The sequence below is a fragment of the Canis lupus genome, chromosome 7 (assembly GCF_011100685.1).
Source record: "Canis lupus familiaris isolate Mischka breed German Shepherd chromosome 7, alternate assembly UU_Cfam_GSD_1.0, whole genome shotgun sequence".
In the NCBI taxonomy this organism is placed as follows: domain Eukaryota; kingdom Metazoa; phylum Chordata; class Mammalia; order Carnivora; family Canidae; genus Canis; species Canis lupus.
Window position 1 is genome coordinate 1,010,981 of NC_049228.1, and position 25,926 is coordinate 1,036,906.

At 61.8% G+C, this 25,926-nt stretch overlaps 1 protein-coding gene across 1 annotated transcript; it reads right to left on the minus strand.

Annotated features, from left to right (window-relative positions):
• On the minus strand, window positions 1-5,005 carry GPR37L1 (G protein-coupled receptor 37 like 1). The gene is made up of 2 exons (XM_038541889.1): window positions 4,185-5,005; window positions 1-1,411 (listed from the first exon to the last, which is right to left on the minus strand). The coding sequence occupies exons 1-2, from the start codon at window positions 4,812-4,814 to the stop codon at window positions 608-610; spliced, it is 1,434 nt and encodes a 477-aa protein (XP_038397817.1). The 5' UTR covers window positions 4,815-5,005; the 3' UTR covers window positions 1-607.
• Between the last annotated feature and the right edge of the window lie 20,921 nt (window positions 5,006-25,926).

The following is a 25,926-nucleotide window of genomic DNA, read 5'->3' on the forward strand; positions in this document are numbered from 1 at the left end:
TGCTGCTACCTACTTTATTGTTTTTGACGGGTCTTCTACGGGGCGCGGGGCCTACCAAGGGAGGTGGGGACCGGGCAGCCCAGGATACGTCCAAGGAGGAAGAGGAAGGAGAGAGCAATCCTCTGGGAGAAGAGCAGGTGCCAGGAGGAGGAGGAGGAGGAGGAGGAGTCCGAGCCCAGGGCAGACCTGGTCTGGAGAAGAGCCAGGCAGGGCTGGCCTCCAAGGGCCCCTAGTCTAGGACGGATGAGTGTCAGGAGCCGACACGTAGAGAGGGCCCAACTAAAGGGCAGAGCGTTCCAAGACAGACAGGCGAAGCTCTGGCTCCCAGCTGGGGGGACTGGGGCTTTCTAGGCAGTTCTGGGGACCCGGAAGCATCACCACCCACCCGTTGAGAGCACAGGGCAGGAAGGCCCCGCGAGCGACGGGGGAGGGGGCGTTGACAGGCCTGCACCCGAACCCCAACGAGAGGAAGCAAGTCCACCCTAGACAGCAAGACGGGCAGAGAAGCAAGACCTATGGAGACAGAAACACCAGACACAGGCTGGGGCGGCCCTCCACCCTCACCCCCCCACCCTGCTCCCCAGCCTCCCCAGCCTGCAGCCCGGCCTCAGCAAGGCGTGCCCAGGGGCAGGAGCGGGGGCGACTCCCTGGGCTTGTGGAAGTAGATGGAGGAGGGCATCTCGGTCTTGGGCTTGCTGTCCGAGCCGCCGCCCGGGGCGTCGGGGCCGCCGCACGCCCCGCAGCAGCAGCAGCAGCAGCCCAGGAAGGCCCGGCCCAGCGGCCTGCAGATGCACAGGAGCAGCACGGGCGTGACGGCTCCCTTGACGAAGGTGGAGAACTGGTTGATGAGGCCCAGGAGGCCCAGGGTCTGGCGCGTGAGCTCCGTGGAGAGGTAGGCCACCACGATGTTGCAGACGTTCTCGGGGAGCGTGCACAGGGCGTAGACCACCGTCAGGCCCACCACTGTGCCGTTGAGCTGGCTCTCGCACTGCTCATGCTTGCCCGGCCGGCACTCGGCCTTCCGGCCCGGCGGGCCCCGCACCCGCCACGTCACCAGCTGGCAGGTGACGGTGAAGAGGATGGGGAGGCAGAAGTAGCAGCCAAAGTACCACCACATGCGGGCGTTCTGGTAGGTCATCACCAGCGAGTACAGGGACTCGGGCAGGCTGGCCGAGGGTTTCATGATGCAGGAGTCCGCGGTGCCCCCGGCGGCCGGCTCCTGCCACAGCTGCCACAGCAGGAGCTCGGGCACCGCCAGGATCATGGAGCCCACCCAGATGACGGCCAGCTTGGCCAGGATGGATTGGCAGCGCTCAATGGGCCGCGCCTTGGGCAGGGTGCTGGTGGCCACGTGGAAGCGGTCGATGCCTAGGGCGCAGAGGCTGAAGGTGGTGACCCCCAGAGAGGAGACCTGCAGGCAGAGGCGTGGGGGAGAGGGGCGCGCGGTCAAACCGGGGGCCAGGAGGGGGCCCGGTTCCGGCCGAGACGGGGCGGAAAGGACAGGCCTGAGTGCCAAGGGCGGAAAGGACAGGCCTGACAGTGAGCATCTCCCGGCGTCAGGCGTCAGGCCCTGCACACGCGTCAGCAACCCCTGCAGCCAGGTGAAGAAGCCGCTCAGGCCGGACAATGGGGGCCACGTGCAGGCCGGCCCAACCCTGTGCACCCCCCTTCTCTGCCTTTGGGCCAGGGAGTGAATGGCCTGGGTCCCCGGGGGCCCGAGCGCTCGCTGAGACTTTGGAAACTCCTCTCTACTGAGGAACCAAGACAAACACCTAGAGGTTCCGGGCCCTCGTAGTCCCTTCCCCACAACGTCCCATTATGTGCATCAGGGTGAATGGTTTCCAAACGTGGCTCACACTCACACTCGCTCTCGCACACTCAGTCTCCCTGTCCTGTCCAGAAAAGCCCCCGGGGCCTGGCTGCGTGGGGAAGCAGCCCCAAGCACACAGGAAGACCCCCCTAGGAGCTGAGGGGAAGAAGCCAGGGCCGCAGGGGAAGAGAAGAGAGGAAGGGGCGAACCCTCCCACGCTGCTGGGCGATGGCCAACCACACTCAGGGATTGTGCTCAGATTCCCCCTTCTGTCCAAACGCTTCCCTCTTCTGGCGGGGGAGACAATCTCTGGCTCATTAGCACTGCCACCAAGGGATCTTTGTGAGAACCCGTGCCCCTCACTTGGCGGGGGAGCCCAGGCCGGCGGAGGGGCAGCCTTTGGGCTCGGACAAAACCAAAAACAACAAAAAACAAAACCGAATTCCAAGCTGCCTTCTGCTGCTCCCTCCTGCAGAGGGGCTCCAGGCGGGGGTGTTTTACCTCCTACCCCACCACGCAGCCTCAAGTGGGCCTCGATCAGCTCCCGGGCATCTCCACCTCTAGGAGGTGTGGGGCGGGCGGCCTGGGCTGTGTCGGCCACCGCCGAGGTGTTAGGTGTGTCGAGATCCATGGTCAGGCAGGGCCAGGCTTCACGGCCCGCCAGCCACGTGCAGGCACGGGTTCCCGTACATCTGCCCTCCTCCTCTCGGTTCTTAGACCCTTTCCCGCAAAAACCCTACACTTACTGAATTAGTTTGACTCTAAGGACTTTGTACATATTACTCACTGAATCCTGCGAGAATCTATTGAGATACTTTTATTATTACTATTATCCCCAACTGACAGAGGGCAAACCTGGGGTGTAGACAGGTTAGGTAAGTCACCTGTGTCACTGAGCTGGTGAGGGGCCAAGCCCGGTTCCTACCTCTCACGGGGTGCTGGGCTCTGTGCCCCCATGACAACGAGGATGTCAAGGCTAGCCCCAGTTGTAGGATCTTCTTTCAGGTTCGAGTAACTTTGGGTGCCCGTTGGGTGGTCTCCCTGGGTTGGGGAGGACACCAGGGGGCCACACCAGCTGCTGGGCCTCCGTCTGTCCAGACATGAAGTCCTCACTGATATGCAGTGAACTGGGGACAGAGTTGGGCACAGGACATAGACACCTGACCCTAATCCCTTCTCCACCCAGGTCCCACGACCCCGTCCGCCCTCCCTAGAGCGGCAGCCTTCCCGGGGAGGCCAGTCACTCCAGTGCTCATTAGTCCCCGCCCCTGCAGCATAGCCAAAGTCTGAAAGGCCGCCTGCTGATGCCGTGCTCTTGTGCAGAGGGACGCAGTGGCCTGCCTGCCCGGGGCTTGCAGCGGTGCACGTCTATTGGGGTATCTCTGTAATGTTCCGATTCGGCCGTCCGCACGCTGTCTACACAACCACCACCGCTCGTGTGCCCGTCTGAAGGTGGAAGTTCCCAAAGGAGAGGGAGGTGGGTGGTTCACTCCAGAATTGGGTAGAGAAACCTGCCGGCGGGGCCATCTGGTCTACCCCACGGTTGGGAGCTAAGCAACCTGCGCAGGAGTTGTGACCTGCCCAGCGACCCCCTGCATGTCAGAGACAGAGCTGACGCTGACCCCCCACCCCCGGCTCCAGCACCGTTTCTGAGAGCAACACCCATCATGGCAAGGAAGGGACTTTCCTTCTAACGTTTGTATTCATGGGGAGTGGACACCGGCTGGGGGTCGGAGGGCTGCAGGACACTGGGGTCTCCTTTCCCAGTCCGCTTAGGGAAGCAGGGTATTCAGAAGTAAGGAGGGTAGGACGGCTGAGTGGCTCAGTGGTTAGCTCAGGGCATGACCCTGGGGTCCTGGGATTGAGTCTCGCCCAGGGCTCCCTGCAGGGAGCCTGCTTCTCCCTCTGCCTGTGTCTCTGCCTCTCTCTGTGTCTCTCGTGAATAAATAGATAAATCCTTTAAACAATTTTTTGAAAAAGAAGTAAAGAAGGACAGGGCAGTGTCAGTGGTACAAAGGGAGAAAAAGGAGACATACCCCGCCCAGATAGAGCGATTTTTTAGGAGGAAAATGGAAGGGGGTGAAGGCAGGGGAGGGGACAGCTCAGAGGAAAGAGGGAGGGGGACAGATCTGCCGCGCGGGAGACCAGGCTGGGGCCGGCCCGCCGGCTCCCGCACACGTTCCTGCCCCACCTTGCCCGCTGAGTTTACCCGACAGCTCCCAGGAGCCCATACAGCAGGTGTCTCCTTGCCCAAACTGGAAGAGAAGCAAGACAGGGCTCCAGGCCTCCGGGGTCCTGCGCGCCTGCGCGTCCCACTCCCAACAGCCTGGCGCCTGCAGCCCCAGAGCCTCCCTCTAGCAGGACACACACTCACCTCCATGAAGGGCACGGCCCGGCAGGAAACGTCGCCCAGCAACCTCTGCTTGGTGATCTCATTGAAGATGACCACGGGGAGGCAGAAAAAGAGGACCAGAAAATCCCAGAGGGCAAGGCTCGCCAGGATGGAGTTCCAGGCACTCTTCAGGTAGTAGCTGTGCCACACGATGCACATGACCGACAGGTTCCCCACGATGCCCACAGCAAACACCACCAGGGCCAGGAGCATGATGGCATACGCACCGTATGAGCTCTCGGTCACCGGGTACAGGGGGTTCTGGATCTGCAGCCTCTGGCCCGGCGTCCCCGTCAGATTGCCCCGAGGCTCCGGGCCGCGGCCCGGGGCGCCCCTGTCCTTGTCTGGGTCGGGACTGGTGGCCGTCAGGGGCTTGGTGGGCTGCAGGTCAGCCGGGTGGATGGGCCGGGGGTACTCGGCCCAGTCCTCGGGCACATACTGCTGCACCCCCTTGGCCTCCTCGTCCTCAGTGCCTCTTCTGGGCCGGCTCTGCTGCCCCTGGGCCTCAGCCCCGTGCCTGCCTGAGTGCGGGGCCGCACCCCCCCACACTCTGCTCGGCCCCGCAGCCAAGACCACGGCAAGAGAGACGGTCAGCGGCCACGGCCACTGCATGGCCGGACGAGCAGGAGGCAGCGGCCCCACGGACAGTAGGTGAGGGCGAGGGACCCGGGCGCCGGGCGGACTGGTTGGAGGCAGCTGGCCGCTTGGTCCGCCTCCAGTCAGGCGTCTGGCATCACCAGCCTGCTCCAGTAGACTCGCGCTGCGCCCTCCCACCCTGCTGGCCGGGCGCTGGGCAGGGCCCTCTGCTGGGCATAGAGCACTCTTTGCTGTCCTCACGCATCTCGCCCTCCAGGACACTCCTCCTCGGGCAGCAGCGGACCAGAGCCACAGGGCCCTCAGAGGCCACCCGCTCTCGGCCTCAGGAGCCAGAGGGCACATGGCTGGCCTAGGGGCCCATGGGGTGCAGAGGCGGCGCCAAGACCAAACCACGGGCTCCAGACTCTGCCTTGGGAGACGACCCGCCGGCCGCTCCAACTGGGGTGACCAACGCAGGCAGCCGGGGGCTCAGGGGCTGAGCGTCTGCCTCGGGCCCAGGGCGTGACCCCGAGGTCCTGGGATCGAGTCCCGCGTCAGGCTCCCTGCATGGAGCCTGCTTCTCCCTCTGCCTGTGTCTCTGCCTCTCTCTCTGGGCCTCATGAATAAATAAATAAAATCTTAAAAAAAAAAAACAACCAGACAATAACTTACCCACGGTGCCTTAGTAGACACTCACTGGATCCAGCACCCGCTGACTCCCCGTCAACCCTCACGACCGCTCTACGGAGCAAATGTTACTATTTCCACTTCTCAGGCTCGCAGAGGTCAGTCACGCAGCTGGTACGCGGTCGAGCCGGGCCCTGGATCTGCCTCCGGAGCTCCTCACAGGCACCAGGCCGCCGCCAGCCACCTTGCCACGTGGACGGCCAGCAACAGGCAGCGGCGTCGAGCCTGGAGAACCACATTCGGATCCAGACGCGATGCCTGGACATGTGCCGCGGGCAATAGTCGCCGAGCACCTGCCGTGCTCCAGTCGACAGAAGCGTAAAGGGCCTGTGCCTCCGAGGGGCCTTCAGTCGGAGGAGGAAAGGGCGTGTAAATAAGTCACTCCGGTTCAGCGTGATAGATGCCGTGAAAGGTGAGGACGAGTCGCCGAGGGAACCCGCAGAGATCTGGGCTCCAGACAAGCGGGCATTTCACTGGCTCCTGAGTTTGCCCGACAGACAATGGGGAAGGTGGAGGAGTGGCCTCGGAGGTGGCCGGGCGACCACCCAAGAGCCAGCAGGCACGTCAGGGCGGCCGGGCTGCGGGGGCTGCGGGGACAGAGCCCGGGAGCCGGTGCGGGGAGCCGAAGGGGCGGCGGAGGCCCCCTTACTTTTATCCCGAGGGCAGTGGAGGGGAGGGGAGGCCGGGGACTTGAGCAGGTTGCTAGAGGGAAGGCGCACAAGGGCGGGGGCCTGGGCTCTGCGCACAAGGGACTGCATGGGCCGCGCTCGGGTCACGGTCCTGGAAGCAATTATGTGCGGCTCACGCGGAAGGCGGGAGGTATGAGGGTGGGGGTGCAGGCAGGTCAGGGCCCCGAGGGGGGTGAGGGTGCAGGGTGAGGCCCCAGAGCCCCCATGCCCCCAGGCAGCCCAGGAAGGGGGCGCAAGAAGAAAATGCACTAGAATCCAGGAGGAGGCCGGCTGCTATGTCGGCGCCTCGGAGCCGGGGCTGCAGATCACCAGGCCCCGGGGCCCCAGGACGGCGGTGGCAGATGTCTGTCCCGGAGGACTTCCTGAGCAGGACAGCTTCCCTCCCTCCCCGAGCGCCCCACCCGCCACCCGGAGACAGGACTGGCAAGAAAAAGGAGGAGGACGGGGAGGAGGAGGAAAGAAAAAGCCTGAGGTGCCCTGGGACGAGGTCAGGGAAGGTCGTTGGCCTTTCAAGCATCTTCTCTTTCTGGCTTCTTACCCTTCACCCTCCTGGGGCTCTGGGGGCTCAGGGGGCTCAGGACCGACCTTGCCTGGGCTCCAGGGTGTCACAGCTAAGAGGCAGAAGTCCACCCGAAAGTCGGACCAGCCAAGGACTCGACTGTCCCCGTGTGGCCAGCACCCCCCACCCCCCCGGGGCCCCGGAGCGGGGGCAGCACCAGGACTCAGGCTCACAACTTCTGTAGGGGGGACGGGGGCAGGAGGAGCCCCCCTTGGAACTGTGCTTTCTTAATCCCACTGGACAGCTGGCCCGGGACCTGCCCCTGGGAGTCCGGTCCTTCCATACGCCTCTGGCACTGAGGCTGCTGTCGTGGAAACGACCTCCCACCCGGTGGGGTGGCTGCTGTGGTAGGAAGTCACCACCCGTACCCCTGGGCGCTCCAGGTGCCGGCCCGTGGAAACAGGGTATAAGCGGGTGTAAGCGGATGTAAGCAGGGTGCTTCATGCACACGTGAGCGTCCTGGCCGCTCGACACCACCAGCTGGGACCCGGGGGTGAACTCCTGATGCCTCCTTTGTGTAGCCCCACGGAGCTCTCACCCGGGAGGACACCCCAAGGATGACCTACACCAGCCCTCTTACTTTTCAGGGACGTCAAGGCCCGGGGGTGATGCCCGGGGCCCCACCACCAAACATGTGTCCACACGGGGTAGCCCTTGGCCATGGGCCGGCTTGTGATGAGCCGAATGTCAGCCCTCTGCTCCTTCCTACTCTCGGGGAGGGGGGGCCTGGCGCGGAGCCCCGCTCAGGGAACCCCTGGAGGAGCGCCCCCTCTGCTGCGGCCTGCGGTGCGGGCCTCGGAGCATCCGGGGCCACTAGAGGGAACCAGAGGCTCAGTGATGGGAGGGAGGCCGGCCTCTCCTACCTGCCCTGCCCACCCCACCTGCCTCAGCCCTGCCCCCATCCCCCCACCCCCCTACCCCGTCACCCCGGCCCCCAGCCCCCCCATGCCCCTGTCACCCCATCCCCCTCCCCCCTTCGCCCCCCATCTTCCCATCCCCCCATGCCCCCTGTCCCCCTGTCCCCCATCCCCCCATCCTCCCGGGCCGCTCTCCCATCCCCCCCATCCCCTGTCCTAGACGGCAGCTGGGGGTCCGGGCTTGTGTGTAGTCTGTGGGGTACTGATAGTGGACGGTCCTGTCCCCTCCCACTGCTCCATCCCGCCCTTCCTGCGGGCCCCCAACATGAGCCCCCCCCATCCACTCCCCCGCCCCTGTGCTGGGGTGGAGGCTGCAAGCACGTCTGTTCCTCGCACCAAGCAGGAGGCAGAGGCTTCCTGGGGAACGTGTGTCCCTGATCCCAGGAATTCCCCGTCCTTCTCCCTGGGAATTTCCCGCTGCTGCCGGAGAGGAGAGCGAGGGGACAGCGTAGGACGGAGCCTGGGGCTGTCCCGGCAGCGCGGGCACTGCTCAGGGCCACCTGGGAAATCACAGGAGCAGGCGCCTCCCGGGCCTGCGGCTCAGCCCTCGGGGCCCGGCCTGCTGGACGGGGTCCTCATGGGCCTGCCAAGGACGAGCCCTGGGGGGGAGGCGCATTGGTCAAGCACTTAACCCTTCTGTGCCTCAATTTCTTCGCCTGTTTCTTGGGGATGATGGCAGGCTTGTTGTGCAGATGAAGTGAGTTCACTTAGTTTATGATCGGAGCAAGGTCCACGCAGTCAGCAGCCGTGAGCGCCGCGGCAGATGTGCTGCTCTTTGGGCTCCCGCAGGCCGCAGGAGGCGGACCCGGATCTTCGCGCTGCAGGTCTGGAAACTGCAGCCAACAGAGCAGGAGAGAGCTGCTCAAGAGACAGGGCACGGGAGTGGGGGTGGGGTGGGGTGGGGTGGGGGCAAACGCTGAGGCAGGCCCCACCCCCGCCGGGTTCCGGGCCTGAAAAGGGGCTGCGGCTGGCACCGGACGCGGTGGGGCAAGAGGGTGTAGGCACCTCGACTCCTGCTGGATCCCGCTGTGCCAGGCCCAGGGGGCCTTGGGGTCCCGCTGGGAGGACAGGCGGAGGGCCCCGAAGGGCAGAGGTGCTTCTAAAAGTCAGGGGAGCCGAGCCCCGGCCCCAGCACTGCGACTAGCTAGTCCTGTCATCTCAGCCATCCCTCATCCATCCATCTCACAACTACTTGCTGAGCACCTGCTATGTGCAGCCGTCACCGAGATACTCCGGGAACAGTGGACAGACATACGGGCACACCCTCCGCCCCCCGGAGGGTCACACTGGAGAGAAGGAAGCGCCCACGAAGAAACCAGCTCCCAGACAGCTTGAGGATGGAGTGTGAAGGCCCCGGGGGAAACGAGGGCGGTGCCCCGGAATCACGGAACCCCTCTGTCCTCCCGTTTCCTCGTTTTGGTCGAAGGCGAGAAGGAGCACTCGGGCTCGAGGCCTCCCAGGGACACTGTGGCAGTGAAATGCGGGCACGGCAAAGGTGTTTCCAGAAGGTACAACGTCTACACTACCGCATGTCCGTGGTTCACCAGCACCTGGAAACTGACTTAAATACACCTTCTCAGGCCCCTTGACCCGCTCCATCAGGATCCCTCGGTGGGCCGAGCGACCCACGCTTTTGCAGCTCTTCCGGAGGTTGTGACACTTGCTGCAAGCGGGGTGCAAGCAATTCCAGCGGCCTTGGGGCTGCGCCTGCCGAGGAGCCCAGGGAAGAAGCCGTGGCCCCGGGAGCCCCCAGAACGCGGACTCCCCGGACTCTGGGATCTTCCCATCTGCCTCCTTGGCACCTGGCATCCAGTAGACACTTGATATGTGTGTTTATGGGGGGAAAAAAATAGGGGGATGCCTGGGTAGCTCAGTTGCTTAAGTGTGTGCCTTTGGCTCAGGTCATGACCTCAGGGTCCCGGGATCAAGTCCCATATCAGGGTCCCCACAGGGAGCCTGCTTCTCCCTCTCCCTCTGCTTCTCCCCTGGCTCGTGCTCTCTCTCTCTCTCTCTTTCAAATGAATAAATAAAATCTTTTTTTAAAAAGATTTTATTTATTCATGAGAGACACAGAAAGGCAGAGACCCAGGCAGAGGGAGAAACAGGCTCCAAGCAGGGAGCCTGATGTGGGACTCGATCCCAGGACTCCAGGATCAGGCCCTGGGCCGAAGGCAGGTGCTGAACCGCTGAGCCACCCAGGGATCCCAATAAATAAAATCTTTAAAAAAACTAAAAATAATGAAAGAACAAATAAATAGTAAGCAGAGGCATACTCCCCAAATCCCACTTGTTCTGTGTTCACCCAAATCCCTTCACTGGGGGTGGGGGGTGAGGAAACATCTGGCTTGCTCAACAAAGGAAGTCTTCCAACCGCCAGGGTGCTCGGTGAGAAGCCATCCAGCCGCCCCAGGTGTCCCGTCCCTGGCGTGTCCCTCGCTCTCACTCTCGCCGAGCCATGCCCCTGCCCCAGCCCAGCGCCGCGTTCCAGACACGCCGCGCCTTTCCTCAGCCCTCTGCAGCACGGTGGAAGCGGTGGAAGCAAGGCGAGAACGTCTGGGCTCAGGGGAAGGTTTGGGTTCCCGCCGACTCAAGCACAGCTGGTTACCAGGAATCAGAACCTGGCGGACAAGGTTCCAGCTGCAGATCCCGAGCACCTCCACGGTGGTCTTCGGGAGACCAGGGAGCTGAGGGGCACCGCTCTCCTGCAGGGGTGACTGCGTGTCCCCTCTTGCTTACCCAGACTCCCCTCTGGGTGACGGATCCCCCATCAGGACGCTTTAAACATCAGCCTAAGCTTCAGGACCCAACCGGTTGGCCCGATCAGCACAAAATCGCCAATTTTTACATGACTGTAGGGGTGGGTGGGGGGAGTAAGTCGTGTTGGAATTTGTCTAACAACGTTTGTTGACTGCCTACGATGTGCCGGGCACCTCATTAATGCTCAAAAGCATTTGTCACCGAGGAAGGGCAAGCCATTCTTTGAAACCCCCTCTTGACAGACAGGTCACTCCCATTCAAGGCAGCTCGTTCCCATGCCGGAGGCTGGAGTCTTGCGGAAGCTGCTCCTTTATTAGAAATGTGATTCCAGGAGGGCCCAGCTGTTGGCGCTGGATCTGTCCCCGGAGGACACGCAGCACATGCACACGCACACGCACACACCGTCGGGTACGAGACAGGAGACATAGGATGGGTCCCACGAGGGGTGGTACTGGCCCCGGCAGCAGGCAGGGGGGCGTGAAGATGGCCAGCAGGGCAAGAGAGCTTGAGGGCAATGGGCAGGTGTTTGATGAGTCAAGGCTTCCTAGAGACAAGCCGCACAGAGGGTTTCTTTGGGACAGAGTCTGGGTGCAGGTGAGGGAGCTGGTTCGACAGAAAGGAGGGAGGGCGACGTTTCCTGGCAGGAAGCGGGGGGGGGGGGGGGGGGGGGGTGGCTGGGGGCAGGTTTGATTCCAGGCAGATCCAGCTGATGGGGCGAAGCCAAGTGTCACCGGCTGCGGGGGAGAGCCTGGCCCCGGAACCATGGGGCCGAGAGCTCAAGGGCCAGGCAGCAGCGGGGTGAGGCTGACGGAGCCGGGGAGCTCACAGAGGGCATCCTCGTCCTTTCCTGTCTGCTCCCCCCGCGAGGTCCCAGACACACACCCGGCCGTCCCCTAAGACACGGCTACAGGATTCGCGCCCCCAGGAGCCGACTGGAGGGCCCGCTGGAGCCTGGACCCAGACTGGGATACAACCTCGGGGGACAGCCGGGCCCCGGCTGTGACTGCTCAGGGTTTGGCCGCAGCCGGGGGCGGGGGGCAGTGGGAAAGCCACTGGAGGTCTGCTGAGATGGTGACTGCGTGGGAGACGGAGCCAGCTCCAGCCCCAGCCCCCGGCCCTGCCCTCGGCGCTGGCGCTGCCCGCCGTCCCCCTCACCGCCCCACACAGGGCAGCCGCGGGGCAGCCGGGCCAGGACGAGCAGATTATTCATTGCCAGGTGCCCTGGCCGTGTCCTTTCTGCTTTCTTGCCCTGATGTCCTGACATAAGCTGCCAGCCAGAGCTCAGCACAAAAGAATGCAGGGGGGAGCCAAGGAGGAGGCTTAACCCTTCCCTGGGCAGCACCTGCCCGGCGGCACACGGAGCGCAGGTGGGGTAGGTGTCGAGGGGAAGAGAGCTGAACTTCGGCTTTCTCTGTCTTTTTAAGTTGCCTCCAGGCCCAAGGTGGGGCCCAAACAAGACCTCAAGCTCCAGATTCGCCGGCTCTGCCCCGTGAGCCAGCCAGGTGCCCCTGAACCGCCCTCTTGAGCCCTCCTGGGCCTAGGAGCCGCGTGTCTCGCTCTTTCTCTGTTGCTGGGTTGTCCTGACTGCAGATCCGCGCGAGCCACCGTTGCTACCTGCAGCCTTGGGCAAGTCGCTCAACTTGTGTGCCCCTCGGCTTTCCTGGGTGTAAGGGAGGAGAGTCACACACACTTCACAGGGGGTTGTGAGCCTCGAATTATATACTCAAGCGACATTCCTGACACACAGCGGGTTTCTATACGTGTCTGTTCCCTTCCTCCGTCCGCGTATTCCTTCCCCCTCCATCCCCCTCCTGCCTCCTCCCCTGGTCCCACAAAAAGCGCTCCTCACAGGGCTCTGCACCTCTGAGCTCAGGATGCGCAGCCCCTGGAACGTCCGCGGCGTGAGGCCTCTGGACCTGCCGACCACCACCCGGCCGTCCAGCCCTGGCACGGGTTGCCAAGGGCCTTGGTGCTGGGACCTGGAGTCTGAGGGACCCCGGAATGAGCTCGAGGGTCTTGTCCCCTTCTCCAAGGGTGAAAAGTTTAATCTACGCCCACCCTAATGGTTGCCCCAGGCTGGGGTGGAGAAGGAGAGAATGCCCCCAGAGAGGGAGACCGAGAGTCCCAGTGGGGCCCGTGGCGGAAGTTCCCCCATATGCAGAGACTGACAACAGACCCAGAGACCCCACCCGGGCTGGGCTGGTCTCGCCCTGGAGTCACAGCCAGCCCGCCCCAACCCACGGAGGGAGAGAACGACGTCAGGCGGCCCCTACCCTTGGTACCGGGGTCAGAGCGGCGCCTCCTGAATCCTCGTGGGGTTCCTGTCTTTCCCTTCCTGTCTAGACCAGCACAGAAGTCCCCCACGTCTGCTTGCAGAGCTGCTCTTGGCTTTGCCCGACGCTGGACCCTGTGATCCTGGGAGCGTCGATGGGAGGCCCTCTGCGGAAGGGACCCTCCACGAGCAGGGACTGTGGGGAGGCAGCTCCTGGTGGACGGGGACCCCCCAGCGCCCCTCGGAGCCCACTCCACGCACTCGTTGGTTTCCTTCCTAGCAGGGCTGGGCCGGCGGGGTGAGCTGCGACCCTGTGACCCTGCGACCCTGCAACAGGCTTCAGCCAAGGCAGAGCCTAGGGGCTCAGCCCTTGCAGCACAAGCACCCCCCTCTAGGCAACTTGAAAATGAATGGAATTCTCCCGATGGCTCCTCCAGGGTTACCCTGCGGCAGGCTGTCCCCACCTCCCTCCATCCAGGTCCCTCCTGCACCAATGAGCTTAAAACTCAGCCATTTGTCCCACGCCAGAAATGACAGGGTATCCCCACCCCTCGACACCGGGCCGGGCTCCAAGCTAAGGTAAGAAGGTGGCACGTTGGTCTTCCCCTGAGCATGTCTGACGCACCGTGGCCTCCCAGGGGGCACCCTCTTGGGACATCCTCCAGGGGGGCCCGTGTGGCCAGGGGCTGGCCAGGCTCCTAGCACTGTGGGCGACGCCCTGGCCAACGATAAGGAGCCTCGTGCCCTCCTTGGATAGAGAACTCCGTAGCGGGGATCCGTCTATGAACGTGGGCTTCGCCGGGAGCTCTTTCAGGCCCCTCAAAGCCCGGTATCCACGGAAGGACTTGTGGGGCTGCCATCTGACTGGTGTTTTTTGTTTGCTTGCTTTTGTTTTATGGAGGAGGGATGGTTCGAGGAGAGCTGGCGGCGGACACCGGAGAGGCCTACTCAGGTCCCCCGCAATCTCCGGGACCCTTCCTCTCCCGCCAGTGCCGCCCGGGGTGGGTGCCGGTCGGGCGCAGTCACGGAGCCCTCCGAAGGCAGCCCTATACACAGATTTACATTTCTTTCTGGAATGGTCGGGGCAGGGGTGTGGTCCAACAGATGGCGAGCAGGTTACAGGTGTGTCAGGCCGAGAAAGGTCTCGGCTCAGCGTCTCCTGATTGGCTGTCAGTGAGTCACTGCAGCCAGGTCCCGGAGCAGAGCTAATGGGCTGTCACGGAGTCGGGTTCATGCCCTGCTTTATCTTTCGAGGCTTCTCCCGCCACCCAGACGGACAACGCTCCCTGTACTGGCAGTGACGCTTTCGGGCTGCTGACTGCGGGTCAGTGGGACATGCCCTTTGGGTGGCCTTCCCAGTAGTGCATGATTTCACCTTGTCCTTGCCCCACCCTGACACCTCGAGCCTTCCCTGCCGAGGAGGGAGGAGCGCACCTGCCGCGAGAGGGATTCGAGGGGCCTGCTGGCTGCCTGCGACCTGGCGAGGCCACAAAGGGGTTTCCTCAGCCCAGAAAGACTCGCCTGAACTAGCCGACAACATAAAATGCTTGTGGGTAAACATTCTGGAAGATAATTCCAGACCCGGGGAGAGGCCTCCAGGGAGCAGGGAAATGTTGCCGTGGTGACCCAGCAAGCCTCCGAGGGGCTGGGGAAGAGGAGCAGAGGGCTGGCGTGGAGGGGAAAGCACCCTGTGCCCTGGCTTTCCGGACACGAGGGACCCCTGGACACAGAGGTCGCGGCAAGGGTGCCGTCCCCCGGCCTGGGTCACACGCACATGCAGCGGCTCACTCTTCCCAGGCCCTTTGTGGGTGTGGCTTCGAGGCCTCCTAGCCGGGAGGGCTGGGCCGGGCTGTTGTCCCCGAGTCCGAGATGGGACAGAGCAAGATGGGCTCTGTGGGCCTCGACACACACACAGAGCCCAGGCCCCAGGCGGACACAGGGGCCGCAGGAGCCGACACGGGGACGTCAGCCGTCAGCCGCTCTTGGCCAGGCTCCCTTTGTGCCCGGGCAGCAGCTGCGACCCCCGGGGACACGCAGCGGGGGTCCTGGTTGACGGCTGCAAGTTCCGAGAAGCCCAGGATCTCAGCCCACAGCTCTGCGCCCTGCCCTCCCCCTCCCCCTGCCGCCTGAGCGGAGGACAGTGTGTGCCCGGCCGCGGGGGGACGGCCGCTGGAGAGGCCTTGGCGGGCCCCTTGCCAGCTCCCCCGGCTGCCCACCCGGCGCGGCCCGGCCGCCATGTGGGACACCTGGGCAGGACGCCAGAGGAACCATCCACCTGCTGGGCCCGGGGGCAGAGGGGCTCCTTGGGGGCCGGAGTGGAGCTCCTGGTTGTCTTGGACGCCCCCACGCAGTGCTGACCTACTCCTGGCTGTCCCACGGCCGCTGACACGTCGTCCCTCCCATGGGGAGATGCAGGAGCCCACCTGGGAGACCCGCAGAGACCCGCAGAGCGCGGGGTTGGGAGGAGCCTTGCCTCACCCCATCGCGCCCCTGCCTTGTTCAGATGGGGACCTGAGGCCCCGGAGAGCAGCGGGTGGGACCAGGTTGCAGGAGGGAGCTGCGGGCGGGGACCAATGCAGGTTCCCAGACCCACATGCCAGGTCGTGGACACACCTTCTGGTCTCCCCGGGGAGCGCTCTCCTCCAGCCTCCCCCTGAGTTCAGGCCTGGGCTGCGCCTCCCCAGCCCCACTCCTCGCACACCTTCTCTTCTCTTCTTTTTCTTTTTTTTTTTTTTTTTTTGAAAGGTTTTTCACTTATTTATTTGAGAGAACGAGTGAGCAGGGGGGAGGGACAGAGAAAGAGAGGGACAAACTGCCCCCACCCCGCTGGGCACAGAGCCTGAGAAGAGACCCCGGGATCGTGACCTGAGCCCATGTCAGATGCTTAACCCCATTGAGCCGCCCAGACGCCCCTTGACACAGGGTTTGTGGGGCCCGACTCCCCTGCACACCTCCTCCATGTGACAGGCAGCTCTGGTGCCCCCTGCCCAGGGACCCCAGCCCCCCACCCTCCCCCAGGACGACCCCCCAGCTCCCCACCCCCTTCCCCAAGGCCCCCCCAGCCCCCCACCTCCATCCCCAGGATGCCCCCCCAACCCCCCACTCCCCTTCCCCAGGGCGCCCCCCAGCCCCCACCCCCTCCCCCAAGGCGCCCCCCCTAGCCCCCCACCCCTCTCCCCCAGGGCGCTCCCTTAGCCTCCCACCTGCCCTCCCCCAAGGCATCCTCCCAGCCCCCACCCCCTACCCCAGGGCGCCCCTCCAGCCCCCCACCCCTCCTGGCTGAGCTCTCCCTGGGAGGGGGCCTTGGGGTCAAGGGTGGGGCCAGGGCTGCCATAGGAGGAGCTGCTGAATGACGAAGTCTGAAACTGCTGCTGACCAGGGGAGGCTGGAAGACTCCCAGGAGGAGATTAGAGGCAGAGCCCAGGGCTCGGGGCGTGGGGGGGGAGGCTGAAACCCGGGGCCCATGGGAGGGGCAGGGCCAGCGGGGCCGGGGTGCCAGGCCACCCGCACCTCTGCAGCCTTGGGGGCCTCAGGACCCCATCCTGGCCTGTGCCACCCGCGGGTGATGGGGCTGGATGGTGCCCCGACCCCACCCGCGTCCCCAGGCCCCATCTCCCTCCCGCCGTGCCGTGACCCAAGTGCACCTGCTCTGAGAGTAAACAGCAAATGCAAGGCCCGGGGCGGGGGCGGGGCAAGGCTGAAACTGGGTGCCGGGAGCCCGATGAGTCACCGTCTCGCTCTGAGGCCACCAGGGGAGAGAAGGGCCGCGGAGGGTGGGGGCAGGACAGCCGGGGCACAGCACAGGCTGCCCAGACCCCGCACGCCCCTCCTCTGCTCGGAACCCTCCCTTCCAACCTCTTCATGTCCCAGGGGAGGCCCAGAGGGGACTAGCGACCCATCGAGAGACACACAGGACATCACCGGTCTTGGCCCTTGGCCGCTGTGGGTTCGAATCCCAGGGCCAGGCGTGAAACTCGCAGTGGGCTGGCCCCGCCGGGAATCGCACCCCCAGCCTCCTGGAGGGCTTCCTGAGAGACATTTGTAATTATGACCATTGCCAAAGAAGCAGGTGCGTCCCCAAGCTGCCCCGGGGACAGGGGAGACGTGCGGCCCCACCGCAACCCGCCGCCAGCCAGGTGTCACCCGTCCCCGGAAGCCCTGCCCAGTGGCCTGACATCACGGGCTGGACCTGCTCTGCCAGAAAGAACGGTTCCACCCCGGGGAGGGGGTGCGAAGGGACCCAGGCCTGGCGTGGCATCCGACCCATCTCTCCTGGCTGCAAGGCCCCGTGCCCCTCCTGCTGCCCACCTCCCACCCCCAGCCTGGGCCCCGGGGGCTGCATGGGGTCAGTCACGGGGGGCCACGCCGTGGGTCGCAAGGTCCAGCCTTCCCCGGCGACATGGGGGTCCATGGTCAGAGGGCGGAAGCTGGAGAAGTCGGAGGAGCAGCTCGGCGGGGACCTGGGCAGCTTTCCGGCAGCCCTGAGCCTCATCGGTGAGGCGGGGATGACAAGCGCTGCCCCGCGGCGCTGTGCGGGCCCCAGGGAGCGCCCTGCGTGGGCACCGGGGGGCCGCCCGGCGTGTGGGCCCCAGTTTTCAGAAGATAGAAATAGTGGGCAGCCCGGGGGCTCAGCGGTTTAGAACTGCTTTCAGCCCAGGGTGTGATGCTGGGTCCCTGGATCGAGTCCCGAGTCGGGGTCCCCGCAGGAAGCCTGCTTCTCCCTCTGCCTGGGTGTCTGCCTCTGTGTGTGTGTGTGTGTGTGTGTGTGTGTGTGTGTGTGTGTGTGTGACGAATAAATAAATAAAATCTTAAAAAAAAAAACTAGTATATAGGAGGGGACTCTGAATGCCCGAGTTTATATCCAGGAGAGTGGTGATGAGCCTTTGTCTTTCTTTTTTTTTCTTAATATTTTATTTATTTATTTGAGCTGGAGAGCAGGTACAAAGGGGGTGAGGCCACGGGGGAGGGAGAAGCCAACACCCCGCGGGGAGCCGGATGCGGGACTGGATCCCAGGGCCTGAGCCCAGGGCAGACGCGGAGCTGCCGACATCTCTGAAAGGCCGTGACAAGGTGGCCCCCGAGCACCCCGGCCAGTGAGGTGAGGGGGCTCCTGCTGGGAGGCAGAGCACACAGGGTGCTCTGAACAGCAAGGCCGGAGAAAGGCAGCAGCCCTGGCTGCTTGGGGCTCAGCGTGCACCCCGAAGCAGCCACGCCTCCTGGCCTGGGCCCTTGGCCTCCCCCAGCAGCCTCCCCCCATTCCAACCCTGTGGAGCGGTACAGGTGCCCTCGGGCGGTCCTCCCGCAGCCTCTTCTCGTGTGGGTCCCGGGCTCACCCAAGCATTGCCCCCGCTCCCCAACGCTGTCGCCTCCGGAAGCCTCCCTCGGCCAGGGACCTCTCGCGGCCTCGAATTCCCAAGAGAGATGAGGAAATGTTTGGGCCGTGAAGGCAGGGACCGAACGGGCCCTCCCCGTGACAGGGGCCGACGGACGGTGCACCCCAGCGCCCAGGCCAGTCGCGGCATCTGCTGCCGTCCCACGGGGCCATTCACTGCACGCCCCTGTGCCAGTGTCACGCGGGGAGTCACCCGGGGCCGAGACCCGGGGCCTTGCCAGCCGAGGATTCCGCGCTGGGCCTCCCCATCATTCTCTCTGTGATGTCCCTCTGTCTGCGTCCCCAGCCGAGCTCTCGGATGACAGTGGAGCATCTGTCCCAGCCTCGGCCTGGGCGCCTTAGACTCAGGGGCGTCATCAGGGGCCTTTGGAATTCAGGACTAAAAAGCCCCGAAAGTCCCCACGAGCTCAGTAGGCCCGGGACAAACACGTAGAGGGAGTTGCCTGTGATCAAGCTCGCGTATTCCTGAAGCTGCAGGAGTTCCCTGGGGGCAGCTCCCCCGAAGTGCCCGGGGAAAGGCTAGGGACCTGAATCTCCTGCCCCCAAACACGCGGTGTGGGCCCTCTTCTCACACGTGGCCGAGCCACCTCCTAGGGCAAGGGCTCAGGGGGACCCAGAGAATTGCCTCAGTTTCTCCACAGCCTCCAGCTCCTGTGGGGAGAGCCTTTCTCCTTCCTTGTGCATCAGTGCGGGAGGCTGGGAGAAGGGACGGGCAGGGGAGGGGGGAGAGGGCTAATTGAGGAGTGACCGTGGAGATTCATCAAGCCTGAAGAGACCTTGAGGAGGCATCTAGCCAGCACTTCATTCAATTCCTTCAGCAAACATTTATTCAGCTTTATGGGGTGCCGAGCACTGGGCTAGGCCCTGGGGATAGAGGACTGAAAACACAGACCCACCCCCGGGAAGCCTCCAGAGGGGAGGAGAGCAGCAGGCAAGCCGGCGGGGCGCGGGGGTGGTGGGGCCCACACCCAGAAGCTGTGCGGGGCAGTTGGGGGGGCGGGCGGGTCCCACACAGGACGTGGGGCCTCGGGCCTGCGGGAGGCGAGGGTCTGCCAGCCGGGAGCACACAGGCACCCGGAGAGACACAGGAGGGGGCAAGGTCTCTCTAGAATCTGGAGGACTTTAATATGAGGTCCCCCCCTTTTTTTGAAGATGTAATTGGCTTTATGAAGCGATTCAAGGTCTGGGCAGCGCCCCGGTCGCAGGGAGATGCTCCCTCCCGTACGCCCTCTGGAGACGTATTTCCCCCAAATCGGGAAGTAAGGCCGCCGCCACCGACGACTGCGTGGCCTCGGGCAGTGCTAGGCGCCTGTACGGCCAGGCACGCTCGCTCCGCGGGACTTTGGGAGGCGGCTCCGTCGGCCTCACCCTCGTTCCTGGGTGGGCCCGCCGGGACCATTGGGCGCACGGCAACTGGCGGGAAACTGAGGCCGCAAGCAATTTTCATGCCGTAGAAAGGATAGTGTCACGGGTGAGGCTGGGCTGTGTGACAGCGTGGACCACTCGTGTGGCTCCCGCACGCCGCGCCCCCGGGCGAGCTCCACGGGGCTCTGGCACTCGGCTCCACCTGCGTCACGCTCACCCCGACCGCAGAGTCCAGGCGGATGCCGGCCACTCGTGGGCGACGCGTGTTTGGAACTCTCCGGGGCCTGTGCCTTCTGGAACGCGTGTGACGTCGTGGCGGGGAAGGGGGTCTCCGTGCGTCACACCCGAGTGGACGCCTCACATGGGGCACACCAGGACACGGCACGGGGAGTGTCCCAGGAACGGCCCTATCCTACGACTTGCCGATCCCCAGGACCAGCCCCAGAGAAACGAAAGCAGACGTCCACACCGAGTCGAGTCCAGGAAGGTCGGCCGCGGCGTTACCCACTCGAGGCCAGGATCAGGGCCAGCGCGGCTATCAGCGCTGCTGGGCGGCCCGGCCGGCCGGCGCCCGTCACCCGGCGCACCTCGGCTGGACCCGGAGCCCGGCTGCGGAAGGGCGGCCGCGCTCGTGATCCCATGATTCCATTTAGATTCTAGAAGAGGCGAAGCCACAGTGAGGTGACCAGTGGTTTGTCCGGAACTGGAAAAGGAGGAGGCGTACTGCAGAGGAGCGCCAGGGAAACGGGCGGCGGCGCGGTGGTGGCAGGTGCGGGACGGCTCGCATGCACCAAACGCATCGGGACAACACATAAGAGGAGTGTATTTTGTTGTATGGAGCTGGTATCTCTAGTGAACCGCTTTAAAAAGTGGGGGGGCTGGGTGGCTCAGCAGTTGAGCGTCTGCCTGCGGCCCAGGGCATGACCCTGGGGTCCCGGGATCGAATCCCACGTCGGGCTCCCTGCAGGAGCCTGCTTCTCCCTCTGCCTGGGTGTCTGCCTCTTTCTGTGTCTCTCAGGAATAAATAAAGAAAATATTTAAAAATAAAAAAATGAAAAAAAAAAAAAAAAAAAGGAGAGAAGGGGAAAGGTCCCTGAGAGCCCTGGGGGTGGGGGGGCAGGGTTACCAAGGCAGGAAGAGAGAGCGTTCCTCTGCTGAGATGGGGAGGAAGGAGATAAGGGGTGGAATCCATGGAGTGTGCAGGTGTGAGCAGGCTCTGTCTGGGCAGCTCGGCTCTGGGCCAGGGCGCAAAGCCCCCCCGGGCGTTCAAGCCTCCCTGGCCGGCATGACACAAACGGGAGAGCGCTTCGGAAACAGGGGCCCCAGGCCCTGGAGGACGGCCCCTCACCTGGAGGACTGGCCATTACCCAGGGACGGCCCCCATTACCCTCCCTACCTGGAGGACAGCCCCTCACCTGGACGATGGTCCCTTACTCTGGAGGATGGCCCCTCACCTGGAGGACAGTCCCTACCTGGAGGGTAGCCCCTCACCTGGACGATGGTCCCTTACCCTGGAGGACGGCCCCTCACCTGGAGGATGGCCCCTTACCTGGAGGACTGGCCATTACCCGGGGACGGCCCCCTCACCTGGAGGATGGGCCCTTACCTGGAGGACTGGCCATTACCTGGGGACGGCCCCCTCACCTGGAGGACAGTCCCTACCTGGAGGATGGCCCCTCACCTGGAGGGTAGCCCCTCACCTGGACGATGGTCCCTTACCTGGAAGATGGCCCCTCACCTGGATGATGATCCCTTACCCTGGAGGACGGCCTAATTCCCAGGCTCCAATCCCAGGGTCCACACGGGGAAATCCGGTGCTAATCGTATCCTGCCTGCGGCCTGTGGGGAGAATAGGGTCAGAACAGGCTCCTTTGGGCTGCGCTGGGACACGCGCCTCAGGGTCCCAGTGCCCAGGTCACTCCACCCCTTTCTCATCACGCTGGTGGCTCCCGGAGCTCCTGGGGACCCGGCCTGACATCGGCTTCTGCGCGCTCCTCCTGCAGCCGATGTGTGGAGGTCTTTAGGGTAAATGCTCTACGACCGGAGGCCTCTCCCTGGAGGCGTGTTTGGTCCTTCGGGGCTGTCGGCCTGCCACGGTGACTGCGAGGTGGAGGAGGAAAGAAATGTCTTCTAGTCCCTCTTAGGTTCGGTGACTAGACTCTAAGAATTAATGAAAAAAAAAAAAAAACAAATTAGCAGGAGAAAAGGCCTACACGGATTACCCCGTAGTTGCCGTTGGTATTTTAATATTAGCGCGCGTGCAGGCCTTCGGGGAGGCAAAGCGAAGACAGAAAGGGCGGTGAACGTATACCTTGGGGGCGCCCGGGTGGCTCCCGGAGAAGAGCCGGCGACTCTTGACCTCGGGGCGGTGAGTTCGAGCCCCGTGTCAGGTGTAGGGATGATTTAAATAAATAATTTTTTTCCCATTTTTTTTCTTACCATTTTAAGAAACAGGGATAAATTGTGAGAAGATGAAGGGGAAGGGGTTTGGAGGTGGTAATTGTGGGAAGGTGAATATATGTGGGAATTCCTGGAAGATAAGGATTATTTAGTAAGATTTCGATCGCGCGGACTCCTCTCGGCCTTGTCTTCATCTGCACGGGAAAGACGGCTCTTCTTTTCCTGGTGGCAGAGCGGGGGCACCGACCCAGGGGAGGCACCGTCCCAGGGAGGCCCCCTGTCTCGAGGCAGCTGGGGGAGGGCAGAGAGCTTTGCCTCCGCTGCTTTTCCTCAGTTGCCTTAAGCTCAAAAGAATCTTTTCAGCAAGGTGGCGTGTTCGGGGCGGCACACTCTGGTCCCCTTCTAAAGTTTATGGGGCACTTCCTTATGCACCAGGCACTGTTTTAAATATTTTCCATGCATTGACTTATTTGATCCTCAACAACCTGTTGTGGTAGGTACGAGGCGGTACCCAGGGACCTCAGAGATCAGAAACTTGCCCAAAGTTCTGCTATAAAGTGCCGGGGGGTGAAGCCCGGATCCCGAAGCGAGTAGTCAGACCTCAGAGCTGACGCTCCCAACCTCGGGTCTGAATGTCAGTCATTCTCAACGTTTTGGTCTCAGGACCTCTTTATTCTCTGAAAACTTATTGAAGTCTCCAAAGATTTTTTTGTTTTGTTTTGTTCATGTGGGGGACTTCTACTGCTATTTATCAGATTAGAAATCAAAACGGAAGGATTCAAAATATCACTTTAAAAATAACAATAATAAACTCACTCTATTAAGTCATAAATAACATTTTAATTTAAAAACCTATTTGAGGGCAGCCCGGGTGGCTCAGCGCTTTAGCCCTGCCTGCGGCCCAGGGTGTGATCCTGGAGACCCGGGATCGAGTCCCACGTCGGGGTCCCTGCGTGGAGCCTGCTTCTCCCTCTGCCTGGGTCTCTGCCTCTCTCTCAGTGTCTCTCATGAATAAATAAATAAAATCTTTAAAAAATAAATAAATAAAAATAAAAACCTATTTGAGGGACGTCTGGGTGGCTCAGCCCATTAAGCGTCTGCCTTCGGCCAGGTCCTGGGGTCCGGGCCTGCCTCAGGCTCCCCGCTCAGCAAGAAGCTTGCTTCTCCCTCTCCCTCTGCCATCCCCCCAACCCGCGCTCTCTGCCTCTCTCTCTCTCTCTCTCTCTCTCTCTCAGAAATGAATAAAGTCTTTAAAAAAATAAAAAAAAAAACATTTTCTAAAACAAAAACTTTCATGAGAATATGACATTGCTTTACATTTTTTTCTTCCAGATCTCTGAATCTGTATTGTGGCTTTTCTTTGACACCAAACTGAAACTCAACAAATGGAATTTCTTAGAGGTTAGTTACAATTGTGGGATCCGAAACCGTATCGGGGAACGTCTGGTACCCTGCAACATTAAAACCCATTGTTCTATCTTTCGCTCTGCGGAAAAATTTGGGGGGGTTGATGGATACGTTCCCTATTTTTTTATTGTGTTGTTAGTTCCACAGGCTTCCGCAAATGTTGAAACTTGTTAAATTGTACGGTTTAAATATCTGCAGTTAATCGTATGTCAATTGTTACTCAATAAAACTGTTAGAAAAGACAAAAACAACCCTGAGAACCAGATTGTCCTGATTTATTCAGAGAAGCAGAATGGCGTGAAGTAAAACGACAGAGCCAGGTCTGTCTGGCACCTCCTAGCTACATGAGCCTGGGCATTTGTTGATTAATGAGTTAATGTGATCATTCATTCATTTCACACGCGCCGAATGTCCTTAAGCTCTGCCTGCTGTTGGCCTGGAGCAGGAAACGAGGCAAGATCCTCCCCGGAGTTTACAGTCCAGAGGAGACGATGACTGAACAAGCAGCACAGAGCTCTACAGAGTCACCAGGAGCAGAAGTTACTCGGGGGGCAGGGGTGCAATCTGGGAATGCTTCCTGGAAGAGGTGCCATGGAAGCGCCTTAGGACCCCCTTAGGCCTAAATCTAGAGAGAGGGATTTAATCAGGCAAGGACGGGGAAGAGGAGTTTTCCCAGCTGAGGAAATAAAACCGCAGAAGCCCGGAGCCGCGGAGAGGGGTTTGGGGTAGCGATACGATGGCCTGTGGTCAGGCCGGGGGGGGCCTTACCCAGGCTTCATTCACCCTGCAGGTGGCGGAGAGTCGCAGATGGACATCAGGTAAGAGCGCTGAGGTCACAGGCGCGCTCGGGGAAGATCACGGCTCCGTGGCACAGTCGAGAGCCCACTGGAGGCGGCAGGAAGAGGGCGCAAAGCCGAGGCTGAGGCCCTCAGCAGGCCGGGACGGGGGCAGGCGAGACGCGCTGCTGCTCTGCGTGAAGGGAGCGGCTCACCACGGGTAAAGGGGTTTTAAACTGATTTTTTTATTTTTTATTTTATTTTTTTTAAAGGTTTTATTTATTTATTCATGAGAGACACAGAGAGAGAGGCAGAGACACAGGCAGAGGGAGAGGCAGGCTCCATGCAGGGAGCCCTACGTGGGACTCGATCCCGGGACCCCAGGGTCACAACCCCAGCCAAGGCACACGCTCCACCGCTGAGCCACTGGGGTGCCCATAAAATAGGTTCTAATTACAAAACTAGGGATCCCTGGGTGGCGCAGTGGTTTAGCGCCTGCCTTTGGCCCAGGGCGCGATCCTGGAGACCCGGGATCGAATCCCACGTCAGGCTCCTGGTGCATGGAGCCTGCTTCTCCCTTTACCTGTGTCTCTGCCTCTCTCTCTCTCTGTGTGTGACTATCATAAATAAAAAATTAAAAAAAAAAAAAACTAATGCTGTTCTTCAAAGTGGAGCCATACGAAAGCATCTACGGCAAAGACTAAAGGCCAGTTCCAGCCCCAGGGGGGTGGAGTCAGTCCCCGAGGAGCAGGCTCTGAGCCCCCAGCCAGGCAGGAACCCCCTGCTGACAGCCCCTGTGTGAGCACAGATGCAGCCTCATTCTGGGATGTGTTTGGGAATTTTTATCTGGAAGCTCAGCCAAGATTCTGTGTGTTGAGCCTGGCCAACAATTCGGAAGCTAAAAAAAAAAACCCTGTTGCTTAAAATAGAAGGGATTCCATTGTTTGCCTTTTTTTTTTTTTTTAATTTATTTATTTATTTATGATAGTCACACAGAGAGAGAGAGAGAGGCAGAGACATAGGCAGAGGGAGAAGCAGGCTCCATGCACCGGGAGCCCGACGTGGGACTCGATCCCGGGTCTCCAGGATCGCGCCCTGGGCCAAAGGCAGGCGCCAAACCGCTGCGCCACCCAGGGATCCCCATTGTTTGCCTTTAAGAGCACGGACAACGTATGCAAAAGAACTATGGGGGGGGGCAGTCACAAAGAGGTTAGAAGGACAGGCTGAGGTCTGGATTGGATGCGCAGAGGACGAAAGCAGGAAGTATGGACAGAAAAAAAAAGTATGGACAGATACAGGGACGAGGCTGGAGCACCAGGGACACAGGTTTCAAAACTCTGTATAATAGTGAAAGGGAATATAAGGGAAGGGAGAAGAAGTGTTTGGGAAATATCAGAAAGGGAGACAGAACATGAAGACTCCTAACTCTGGGAAACGAAGTAGGGGTGGTGGAAGGGGAGGAGGGCGGGGGGTGGGGGTGACTGGGTGACGGGCACTGAGGGGGGCACTTGACGGGATGAGCACTGGGTGTTATTCTGTATGTTGGCAAATTGAACACCAATAAAAAATAAATTTATTATTAAAAAAAAGGAAGCTTGGAAGAGCTGCAGAGGGAAAGGGGAGGTCCTGGGGTACTTGACTTCAAGAGTGAGGTCATAGGGCGGTTCAGTGACCACAAAACACGGGACGTGGCCGTGGTGATGGAGGGTCTTTGGGGTTGAGGCCAACAAACAAAGGGGCTCCTGGATTGGATGGGGCGTCTCCGTGGGCTTTGGAAGCACCCAGGAGGAAGGCAGGATGAGGAGAGAGGCCCCGCACGTCCCCCCATCCGTAAAGAAAGAGTCACGGAAGCAGCAGGTGGTCGAGAGGAGTGATGAGGAGGGGACAGGTAGCAAAGTCACAGGGAAGGGGCCTCAGAGGGACCTCT

Coding starts and splice junctions, on each gene's coding strand:
- GPR37L1 (XM_038541889.1), bottom strand. CDS start 4,814: ATGCAGTGGCCGTGGCCGCTGACCGTCTCTCTTGCCGTGGTCTTGGCT. Junction 1,412..4,184: donor GGGCCGTGCCCTTCATGGAG/GTGAGTGTGTGT, acceptor CTCTGCCTGCAG/GTCTCCTCTCTGGGGGTCAC.